Below are 12,343 nucleotides of genomic sequence, written 5' to 3' on the forward strand. Positions count from 1 at the left end.
ATAACACAGATGAACATAAAAAGGGAATACCAGTCCAAGACTGGGAAAAGAAGAAAACAGACTCAAATTGCTGTCAGTTTTAACTACTGTAGGAGGCTATCAGAACATAATTTACCATATATCGTCCCCTTAATTTTTTTAATAAAGCAAGATATTTATTTTTCTATGCACAGTTATGGCTAAAACCCTTAACAGAAACATAGAGAACTAACGACTCTCTGAAAAATAAAATCAATAGCATTCCAGCTGTTCCCTATTTGTAAGTGTGTTGTCTGTGATAGAGACCTCTTATCCGTGCAGAGCTCTTAATACAGCCTACTTGTCAGAATGTTAACCCTTCAGTTTCTCCATAAAAACTGAGAAAAGATTCCTTCACTATAGCCAATAGCTGTGCTTTTTATACTGAAAAATCACAGCCTTAGTTATTATTTGAACTCTTTTTTATAAGCCGCTACTTGACTAAACAATGCAGAAAAGAAAATACAAATGAACAAAAGTAAACATGAAACATGAATTATTTTCTAATAGCAATAATAACTGAGTGATCCAGCTTGTCAATTTAAACTGTACTTTTAAAGAAAGAGTGCCTACGAAAATAGCAATAATTAATTCTGTCAGCTGGAAACTCAAATAGATTCTCAGTCATCACTGTTATTAGGAACATAAAACATAAAGATGTTAACAATGGTGGTTAATCACTGCAATAGGTAGCCAAGGTGTGCTCTTTTGCAGCCAGAGTAAAATCTATCCATTTACTCAATCACAGTTTTTCATATTTTGTTTTCTTTTTAAAGTAACAGTTCAATAATCCTCATGGAATCACAAGATCTCAGGATATCTTGAAATCAGGATTTTCTTCATGGAATTTCTAAAAAAAGAAGATGTTTAATATAACTCACTAGGGAGGGAAAGCATTTACAAAGTTCCTGTTGCCCTGAATGATCTCAAAGTATATTATAGTACTATAAATGATACTTTACCACATTTATACTGTCATATTTTTTCAGAGTCAAGGTTTACTTCTTGAGGAAGTGAAATATGAGATGTAATTATATCCAATATATAGTACATTCATAAGATGTTCTGTCATTTCAAGGGCAAAGAAACTTACGAGCCAGAGGAATGCCCAGTATTAACAATACGACTATAAGCTATCATTCAGAGCAATCAATTCAGGATAAAAAAGGTACCATTTTGTGATAAAGCCATATTTTAAAAGATCAGAATCTAAACAGTATTAATATTTAACCCAAGTATGCTAAGAATAATAAAATTTATTGATGCTTGTCAATAAAAAAGAAGCCAAAATGCATTACTTACATATCTAGTTAAAAGGAGCCAGTTAAGTTGTTCCCTTGGTTTTGCAATGAAACAAGCAAATCGATCTTTTCAATGTTCTGGTTGGTGTTTATAGAGGATGCCAGTGGAGAATTCTCTGGCATTTGCTGAGAAAGAAGTGTTGTCACAGGTGGCTGGCCCTCGTTTTGTGGCTGCCCTGGTGGACTTATGGCCATCAACTGATCTGGCAATGTAGCTGGTCCAGAAGTTAAAAGCTGACTACAGTCTGCAAAGATATTTAAAACAGAGAAACTACCTGATTAGTTATTTTCTGTTTAGATTCATAAGAAGGTATTTACTAGGTATTTACTATAAATGCATTACTTTGTTCACTCATTAGAGACTTAAAAGTGAGGAACCTGACAGCCTCCAAAAAGGTTTTCATCAAACAGTAGTAGAATGCATCCTCAGTTTTCTCTAAGCAGTATAAAAATACAACATTGCTTAGTTATCAACATAAGTCCTATATAATGTCCTTGGTACATAAACATTAAAGAAACATGGGTTTCTACCTCCTTGGAAACTACTTGCTTTAACTGGCTGAAAAATTTTCTGTCATTTGTACTTCATCTTCCTTTCAAGGTTATACCTCAAAATGGCAGACACATACATTTATATATATCACCACCTTTAATCCTCCCAATATCCTTGTCAAGTATGTAATATTACTACCATTTTAGATGTGGAAATGGAGGCTCTCATGCATGTGAAATAACCTGTCCAAGGTCTCAGTCTATAAGTGGTACAGCTGGGACTTGAACTCAATTCTGTCCAACTACAACCTATGCTCTTAAAACCACTGTATTGTGCTTCCTTCTAGTAACAAAAACGTGACCATTTCAACCAATAACATTTAAGAAATGGGAGATTAGAAAGAGTTTCTTACTATTTTGAATGCCAAATAAGAACATTCCAGATGTCTGCTGAGAAGAGCCAGGAGAATTCTGTAGCTGGTTCATTGTACCTCCTGTAGTGTTGTGAAATAAAGTAGCCTGTGGTTGAGGTGAAGATGTGGCTCCCTGGATTCCAGGCATGTTGTTCTGAGGGGAATAAAGGGGAGACTGTTGCATGTCTTGTTGGTTTATACTGGTCTGCAATGCAGACATGGATGCTGGAGAGAGGAAGAGTGTTACTTGCTGCTCTTGAGAACTGGGTGACCCTTGGACCAACTGGATCTGAGGCGAGCTATGAAACAAGGCGCTCTGTGATGATTCGGATTGGGCAGGGCCTGGGTTCTGAAGTGAGGAAACTGTGGTCTGGTTCTGAAATTGCATGGGCTGCTGCTCTTGATTCATTGGGGCCATATTATTTTGTTGATGGAAAATTGATTGGTTCTGCTGCTCCTGACTGGCCACTGGATTTTGACTTGGATTGAATATCATGTTTGGTGGTGGCTGCTTTTGAGACGCCATCGGTGCCATGGTGTTCTGGTTGCTGAATAAAATGCTCTGTTGTTGCTGCTGCTGTTGCTGCTGCTGCTGCTGCTCCTGGGATGGAGAGTTACTCTGGATGGCAACCATTGAGTGCTGTGACTGAAAGATTGTTCCTTGTTGGTTTTGAGGCATTGGGTTAGGAGGAAGGGAGCCTAGGGAAACCTGAGGCTGAAACAGACCTTGCTGGGAGGGTTGTGCCTGCTCCTGTGAAAGCATAGGGGTCTGAATGTGTGATATTGGAGCCTGCTGCTGGAAAGCAGCTTGCTGCTCAGTGTTTGATGTTGACTGAAGCGGAGAAATTGAATTCTGAGCTGCAAAAAATGAAATCTGTTCTTCTTGGGCCACTGTGTTGGTTTGAAGATTATTCATTGGACTTTGGGAAAGAAATATGTTGGCTGACTGTTGGTCTTGAGGAACAGAAGAGCCCTGCAGCACAGCCATGGTATTTTGAGAGTGAAACATTGGAGGCTGCATTTGTTCAGAGGAGGCTGTAGAAGTCTGACTGTGGACAATAGGACTTGGACTATGAAAAATAGAACCTTGAGTTTCCTGGGAAAGGTTCTGAGCATCAGCAATAGGATTCTGAGGATGAAAAAGCTGAGCCTGTGAATGAGAAGACTGCTGCAAAAAATTCCCTGATTGAAGTGACATCATCTCATTACCTTGCTGGAATAAACCATTGCCTTGCTGCTGGGTACCACTATTTTGAACACTTATCATACTTTTTGTAGATGAAAAAAGGCCAACTTGAGGCTGACTGTCCCCACTATGTTGCATTTGGACCATGGTCTGAAAGACACTGTTCTGAATCTGTTTTGCTTGTGCTCCAGTTTCTTCTCCATCTCCTGAATTTGATGTCTGAAACAGGGTAGTGCCAGAAGTTGCAACCTGCTGTGTGGTAGTTGTAGTAGTTTCATTTCCAGAAACTGCTGGAGGAGAAGAAAACAATTCACATTGCATTTGCATGTCCTCATTGGCTGATAACGCACTCATCATATGAGAAGTCTGCTGGTAAACTGGAGACTGCTGAAGGTTTCCATTTGCTGAAGCAGATGAAGGAAACAGCTCTGACTGAATCTGGGCAGCTGCCTGGCAGATACTCTGTTGCATCTCTATCACCATTGCAGCTGAGGATTCCATCACTTGCTGTTGCTGCTGTTGCTGATTAGACAATGTGTTTTCACTCTGTGGGTGAACACTTTCAGCTCTTCCAGCTATTAAATTATCTGGTCTGGTATGGACTGCTGGTTCTGTTGAGGAAAACATTCCAGGGCTTACGCTATTTTGAATTTGACTGACTTGTTGAAAAATGTCTGCACTAAGCTGTTCTTGAACATTCTCGTTACCATCTGGAGCAGAAAATAAAACTGAAGATAACTGTTGTTGTGCTTCTAAAACTTGTTGGACCAAGTCAACATTTCCATTGCTGCCACTGGCAGTACTGCTCGTAAAACTCCCTGCCTGCAAGTGTTGTATCGTATTTTGTAGTTGCTGACTCACACTATTTGGTGAAGGGAAAATATTCGATGAAATCTGCTGCTGTAAAGTCTGTGCTTGTTCTTGCAGTGGAGACTGCTGCTGTTGCTGTGATGTCTCAGTCAGGTGTGACAAGTTAACCACTGTACCATCTGACTGTAACACCTCTCTAGACTGAGTTTCTCTTGTTTGAAACTGTGTAGCCTGCTGTAGTAGTGCATCACTGTTGGGCAGCTGACTAGATGCAGAAACTGCTGGAAAAGTACCAGGCTGTGAAATGTCCTGTGTTTGGATAGTTGTCAGCGTCTCTGGGTTGTATGCCTTGGGCTGAATCTGTTGTTGCTTTTCATTTTCAGAAGTTAAGTGGGAAGATGATGATGAAAAAGACCCATTTCCTGCTATGTGAGAGATATTTTCTAATGTTTGTTGAGTTGATCCAACTGTCTTTGTAGTCTAAAAAATAAAAGCCAAATAATACATATATGTATAAATGAGCTCATACAATTCTTCAAAAATTATTATTATAAAAACATATGCAGGACCAATCCCAGTCTATATTATTATTTGGAAAACAAGTGTAAGACTATGATTATAAGTGATAACATTATGTCTTACTGTCATCAGGATTTTTAAAGAAGCATATAAGCAAAGACAGTCAAACAACAGAAGTAGACATAGACGAATAATCAGCTATTGATATGCTTAGGGGAGAAGGCAATGGCACCCCACTCCAGTACTCTTGCCTGGAAAATCCCATGGATGGAGGAGCCTGGTAGGCTGCAGTCCATGGGGTTGCTAAGAGTCGGACACGACTGAGCAACTTCACTTTCACTTTTCCCTTTCACGCACTGGAGAAGGAAATGGCAACCCACTCCAGTATTCTTGCCTGGAGAATCCCGGGGACAGCGGAGCCTGATGGCCTGCCATCTATGGGGTCGCACAGAGTCGGACACGACTGAAGCGACTTAGCAGCAGCAGCAGATATGCTTAGGACAGTAAGTACACATTAACTCTATGGTTCATGAATTACTAGCAAATTTTAAAATATCTCCATTTGTGCATCACTTATAACATTATTGGGAGGGAGAAATAAGAGAAAAATGGAAAAGGAGTTATACGAAAAGACTGGGGAAGAAAAAGGAAACAAAATGTCTCTAGTTTTGAAAATGTTAAACCTGTACTTTTATTATACCAAACATCACAAAGGTCCAGCTAATGCATTAATTCCTCTATTGTCAAAAATGTATATTGGAAGTTGCTCTGCAGGCTATTCTATTTTATTTGCTCTGCAGTAAAATCATTTACTCTATAAAGCAAAATTCATTAAGTGCATCCAAAGAGAAACAGGTATAAAAGAAATAGGAAAAGTAAAAAGCATAATCAGGGAAAAGAAATCAAACTACTCAAAATATAACTATTTTTATATTTGAGGTTAAGATGTGACAGGGCACTAGTCAATGTAGCTCACCTTAAAAATAGAAGGCGATCTTTTCTCTGCTGTTACTTCCATTGGAGTAATGTCTTCACTCTTAATCATAGTGCTTGATATGAGTGGAGTGATCAGAGCATTAGGAGGAAGCATATTTACCTTATCTAAGTTACATCCAGTAGTTTTCATTGCTGCACACACACCAAAAAAAAAAAAAAGTTGAAAATCACTGAAATCAACTGTATCATTCTACTGTGTGTTGACACCTTAGTCATGACTCAAAACATTAGTTTTTTGATGCTCTGATAGTAGCATGAGATACAAAATGTGTCCAAAGTGTGTCCTCCCTCTTTTTAAGTAAGTAGCAGTACCTTGAGGACTCCTGGTAGTAGCCTGAGGATAAGTTAAATATCAACAAGCTTGAGCACTCAGTTATCAAGTTATACCTCTCAGCACTCTTCAAAAGGCCCTGAATTACACTGCTTAACATGACCATGCAGCCTGGAAATCTCCAGGAGGTTAAAGCTACTCAGTCACAACTGTTATAGTCTTCTCTTAGTATCTGGTTGCCTGGAAATTACAAAGTCAAACTTTTGGGGGTTATAGGATTGCTTGAACATTTCTCTCCTCAACAAAACTCAAGCTTCTCATTAGAAGATCCCATCAACTAATCAAATAGATTCACTTTTCTAAATTAATGTCTTAGAAAACTTGAATTTGCCAAACTGACATATGAACACATTTCTCGAGATAGGACTTAATTTTTCTTCTTTTCAGAAATTTAAGTACAACTAATATTTTAGGTTTACCAATTAAATTTCCAAAGCAAAACCAGCAAGTATTTTTCTACTTCCACCTACTTCCATTTTCAGAAGTAGTTACAGATTAGAAACCAAGGAGAGGCAATATGTAGCAGATATGTAGGTTCTACCACTTCATGCTACCTACTTTTCCCCTTGATTCTCTTTCTTTTTTGTCTATTTAAGCCTGCCACTGGCACTTAGTGGGGCACACTGATGAAGTGTCGCTGACGGCAGGCTTCTGAGCTGAACACAAGCCAAATTCTGAGCTCAAGGTTTATCACTACTTTGAGACTCTGTGTAAAGAAATACAGATTCCTTAGAAAGCTTAGCTGTTAAACTTTTTTTTTTAGTTGAAAAACCTAACACAATATTATATTAGCTTCAGGTGTACAAAAAGGTGATTCAATATTTTTATACATGATACTGGAAAAGAAATCCTGGCCACAAAGAGGGTTTTAAAATGGAATATGGTATATAAGCAGGATAGTTATTATTGTAAATATTTTGACTTAAAATTACTAGAAATCTTCTGGTCTTTATTCAACCTTTCTCACAGCCAATTGGCTAGAAACAATCACTATGGAAACTGATTATGCTGGGGGAGGAAAAAGTGCCTACTTTTGATATTCTGCTTTCATTACTCTAAGAAATCATTTATGCGTGAGTTCTCTGGATCTATTTTCACCTAGATTCTATCAATACCAACACAATTCAACTTACAACTCAATTCTGTCTGAGTCAAAGCTTCAGATACAGGCAGGCATTTAAAAGTATTACAGGCCCACCTCACAGGATAATTTGAAAGACAATTAGCATTGTCTTACGTTGATCCTGTAACATCAACTGCTATTCTTACTTTTGGATTCTATTAGAATGTGAGTTTCATGAAGACAAGAGATTTTGTTGTTGTTGCCTGGTGCATACTAGGGAATAAATAAATATTTGTTGAATGAACGAAGAAATGAATGCTTTCATGTCTGGATATAATGTCACATTTGTGTATCAAGTTCTAAATCTTATTGTTCAGTTCAGTCGCTCAGTCCTGTCCAACTCTTTGCAACCCCATGAATCGCAGCACGCCAGGCCTCCCTGTCCATCACCAACTCCCAGAGTCTACCCAAACTCATGTCCATTGAGTCGATGATGCCATCCAACCATCTCATCCTCTGTCGTCCCCTTCTCCTCCCGCCCCCAATCCTTTCCAGCATCAGGATCTTTTCCAATGAGTCAACTCTTTGCATGAGGTAGCCAAAGTATTGGAGTTTCAGCTTCAACATCAGTCCTTCCAATGAACACCCAGGACTGATCTCCTTTAGGATGGACTGGTTGGATCTCCTTGCTGTCCAAGGGACTCTCAAGAGTTTTCTCCAACACCACAGTTCAAAAGCATCAATTCTTCGGCCCTCAGCTTTCTTCACAGTCCAACTCTCACATCCATACATGACTACTGGAAAAACCACAGCTTTGACTAGACGGACCTTTGTTGACAAAGTAATGTCTCTGCTTTTTAATATGCTGTCTAGGTTGGTCATAACTTTCCTTCCAAGGAGTAAGCGTCTTTTAATTTCATGGCTGCAGTCACCATCTGCAGTGATTTTGGAGCCCCCCAAAATAAATCTGACACTGTTTCCACTGTTTTGCCATCTATTTCCCATGAAGTGATGGGACTGGATGCCATGATCTTAGTTTTCTGAATGTTAAGCTTTAAGCCAAATTTTTCACTCTCCTCTTTCATCAAGAGGCTCTTTAGTTCTTCTTCACTTTCTGCCATAAGGGTGGTGTCATCTGCATATCAGAGGTTATTGATAATTTTCCTGGCAATCTTGATTCCAGCTTATGCTTCATCCAGCCCAGCGTTTCTCATGATGTACTCTGCATATAAGTTAAATAAGCAGGGTGACAATATACAGCCTTGATGTACTCCTTTTCCTATTTGGAACCAGTCTGTTCTTCCATGTCCCAGTTCTAATTGTTGCTTCCTGACCTGCATACAGGTTTCTCAAGAGGCAGGTCAGGTGGTCTGGTATTCCCATCTCTTTCAGAATTTTCCACAGTTCGTTGTGATCGACATAGTCAAAGGCTTTGGCATAGTCAGTAAAACTGAAGTAGATGTTTTTCTGGAACTCTGTCACTTTTTCAATGATCCAGTGGACACTGGCAATTTGATTCCTGGTTCCTCTGCCTTTTCTAAAACCACCTTGAACATCTGGAAGTTCATGGTTCACGTATTGCTGAAGTCTGGCTTGGAGAATTTTGAGCATTACTTTGATAGCGTGTGAGATGAGTGTAATTGTGCGGTAGTTTGAGCATTCTTTGGCACTGCCTTTCTCTGGGATTGGAATGAAAACTGACCTTTTCTGGTCCTGTGGCCACTGCTGAGTTTTCCAAATTTGCTGGCTTATTGAATGCAGCACTTTCACAGCATCATCTTTTAGGATCTGAAATAGCTCACCTGGAATTCTATCACCTCCACTAGCTTTGTTCGTAGTGATGCTTCCTAAGGCCCACTTGACTTCACATTCCAGGATGTCTGGCTCTAGGTGAGTGATCACACCTTCGTAATTATCTGGGTCGTGAAGATTTTTTGTACAGTTCTTCTGTGTATCCTTTCCACCTCTTCTTAATATCTTCTGCTTCTGTTAGGTCCATACCATTTCTGTCCTTTATTGAGCCCATCTTTGCCTGAAATGTTCCCTTGGTATCTCTAATTTTCTTGAAGAGATCTCTAGTTTTTCCCATTCTATTGTTTTCCTCTATTTCTTTGCACTGATCACTGAGGAACGCTTTCTTATCTCTCCTTGGTATTCTTTGGAACTCTGCATTCAAATGGCTATATCTTTCCTTTTCTCCTTTGGTTTTCTCTTCTATTCTTTTCACACTAGTGCATAATTCCTAATTAACCTATTTTGGAAGTGTTGATGGTCAGAAATTATAATGGCAAGCCATACTGAACTGTATATGTGAATGCTGAATTTTACGATGACACAGGGAAAAATTCCATGGTATTTGATAAAATGTATTAAGGATATTATGCCCCTTAAAAATATAAGTATATAAAATTTAAAAATTTAAGTCATGAATTTAACAGCAAAAGTGTAAGAAAAAGTTAGAATTATAGAATAAATCAATGACCATTATGTAATTGACATCTTAACATACAATGGCACAAAAGCATCATAATTGAGCATCACAGATGTATGAGAAATCTGCTAAGAAAAGAGTCTACTCTAACACATTATAACACCCTGAAGATATCGTCATTGTCTGCTTGGAAATAATGATATCAGAAGAAAGAATGGTACCTAAAGCAACTTTTTCAAATGCCAATAGTTCTTATTTTGGTTCTTCAGCCTCAATGTCAAGTCCTACTCACTGGCAGCAAGAAACTTTATACAGCTATTTTGCATACCTTATTGTACTCTATATATACTTTAAAGATTTTTAATATTAGGGAATAAAAAACAAAACAAAAACTCCTTAACTGTAACATATGTTTTTTAAAAAGTTGTTTATATGGCAAATGAAGGGAAATATCAAGATGGGAAGCAAGTCTCTGCATTCAGTGAAGTTAAACAAGTATTTATTTTACAATATCAAAGATAATCTGCTGTTTCAAGTACACAACAGTAAATAAAATAGTAAGGTTTGTTAGAGAAAATATATAGCATCACTGATTTACAGTTTTTGAGCAGAATTAACTTGGTACCTTTCATGGCTTCTTCGAAAGAGCAAGGTCTTGCCGGACTAGATATTTCCTTCTTTACATTCACATTCAAAGCAACAGCTGCTGTTATTAAACAAAAAAGATTAATGTATTTATTTAAACTTATCCTGAAAAATATGTATCTTAAAATTCTTTAACAGGAGTATTTTCTCACAAAGCATTATTAAATTATTTGTTCAACAGAAATTCTAGGTTCAGATGAGTTTTTATAATCACTAGAGGGTAGTAGTCTACCCTCTAAAATGCACCAGTCTCCAAGTGGGCAGGAGCATATGCTTATTATTAAAACAAAATAAAAATAACAGCAACTTTTAAAAATCTTTCTTGTAACAGCACAAATGAGTAGAAGACTGACATGAGGTCTTTAAAAACGTATTGATACCAAATATACTGTAACACTAGCATGAAAAAAATTCACCATTCACTTACATAAATGATTTAAAAAATACTGATTCAGAAACATAATTGAGATAATTTTTTTTAAAAACTGTGCTGAATATACAAAATATATAGTATTGTTACTTTTTAATAAAGCCTTAGAAATAATAATCTTTGCTATTATTAATGAAGAATTACTACATTATTATATCTACACATATCAAGTACACCTACTATGAAAATTTTCAATGTCATGAGCATAAGAGTAGAGATCAGTTTTGAATGGTAAAGTTAAATTCCAAATAAAAGGTTTTCTTAAAATGACTGTATAATAATTTTATTTAAATAGATGCTAATTCTATTTTTCAATGTATTTATATTCCCTAACTTGTCCAGAATAAGAACTGAGCCAATTTATTATCAATTTATTCTTGACATCATAATGCAAAATGATAGTTACAGAGAATATAAAGATAATTAACTGTGAATAAAAAGACAAAATGTACATGTCTCCTAAGAATGAGGTTAAAAATGTATCTAAGCATGCTATATGTAAGGGCCAACAAATGATAATCTGAACGAACTGTTAATTGAGTGAAATTATCAAACTGAATAGAATTGACTGGAAAAGAAATTCATAGACAATTTTAAAGTGTAACATTTATTCTACAATTACAGATTTAAGAATGGAAACTAATCTTCGAAAAATTTTTAAATTTCTACTTTTAACACAAGTTTTAGTCATTTGTTTTTAAAGCAACAAAAAATTATGAATAAATATTTTATCTTCCATTTCTTATAGCAATTACCACTGCAGAATCATTGCAAAAAACAACTAATATGATTTCTGTGTCTTAAAAGATGGAAGTAAAACAAATTAATGGTCAAGCAATGGTTCAGTGACTAACTAGCAATGAAACAAAAGGTTTTTTAAGTCTGCAAAGCAACAGTCTAAAAGGATGCACATGTGATATATTTTTGGCAGTATAGACTCAAAGGGCTTTAGAGGGGCTTGTGTCTGGCAAAGCATGCAGAGCCAGTTTATGTTCACTTGAGCCCCTGCCCCAATCTTACTTTTAGACTACATACCAAGTACATAAGATACCAAAATGTTCTGCACAACTACTCTATAGACTATGTGTGCCATCTTAAGCCTATAGGGTGAACGGAGCTTAGGAGCATCAGCTGGTGCATCAAGGCCCTCCAGGTGGAGGATGGAGCCAGGAGAGGGAAAAGAAGGGTGGCAGGCTGGGAAATCCTCTTTCTTCATGTTGCCATATTCCAGTTTGGACCTACAAGCAGTCTGAAAATCCTAAATTCAAATCTGGTGAAGGTATCTAGGTCAAATAGGATAAAATATATTTATTTGTTAATTTTTTATCTGTAACTTAAATATTTAGACAAAATGGTGTAGCAGTCACCATTTCTACTCTTAACTCACAAAAATGAGGGTGGGTCTTGTTTTAGCTGTTATAGTTACTATGTGCTAACTGCTAAGTCTGATCAGTCGTGTCTGACTCTGTGCTACCCCATGGACTGTAGCCCACCAGGCTCCTCTGTCCACGGAATTCTCCAGGCAAGAATCCTGGAGTGGACTGCCATTTCCTTCTCCAGGGGATCTTCCTGACCCAGGGATTGAACCCGCCATCTCTCACATCTCCTGCATTGGCAGGAGGGTTCTTTACCACTAGTGCCATCTGGGAAGCCCTATAATTATAATTACTATATGCCACTGGATATGCAAATCTTTAACCACAGTCCC

At 37.5% G+C, this 12,343-nt stretch overlaps 1 protein-coding gene across 10 annotated transcripts in view; it reads right to left on the reverse strand.

Moving 5' to 3' along the window:
- Positions 1 to 766: 766 nt before the first annotated feature.
- NFAT5 (nuclear factor of activated T cells 5) overlaps positions 767 to 12,343 on the reverse strand; it is a 110,889-nt gene continuing 99,312 nt past the window's right edge. For 7 of the 10 annotated variants that reach the window (XM_081512681.1, XM_081512674.1, XM_081512676.1 and 4 more), the window contains 5 exons: positions 10,186 to 10,266; positions 5,716 to 5,867; positions 2,225 to 4,700; positions 1,321 to 1,564; positions 767 to 868 (listed from right to left, as the gene is read on the reverse strand). In XM_081512681.1, coding sequence (XP_081368807.1) covers positions 1,329 to 1,564; positions 2,225 to 4,700; positions 5,716 to 5,867; positions 10,186 to 10,266 — 2,945 coding nt within the window. In that variant the 3' untranslated portion in view covers positions 767 to 868; positions 1,321 to 1,328. The remainder of the gene's footprint in view (positions 869 to 1,320; positions 1,565 to 2,224; positions 4,701 to 5,715; positions 5,868 to 10,185; positions 10,267 to 12,343) is intronic. The other 3 variants (XM_081512677.1, XM_081512680.1, XM_081512684.1) reach the window with 1 other exon arrangement.

Source organism: Giraffa tippelskirchi, chromosome 7 (assembly GCF_054371585.1).
Source record: "Giraffa tippelskirchi isolate mGirTip1 chromosome 7, T2T-mGirTip1v1.2.pri, whole genome shotgun sequence".
Taxonomy (NCBI): Eukaryota; Metazoa; Chordata; class Mammalia; order Artiodactyla; family Giraffidae; genus Giraffa; species Giraffa tippelskirchi.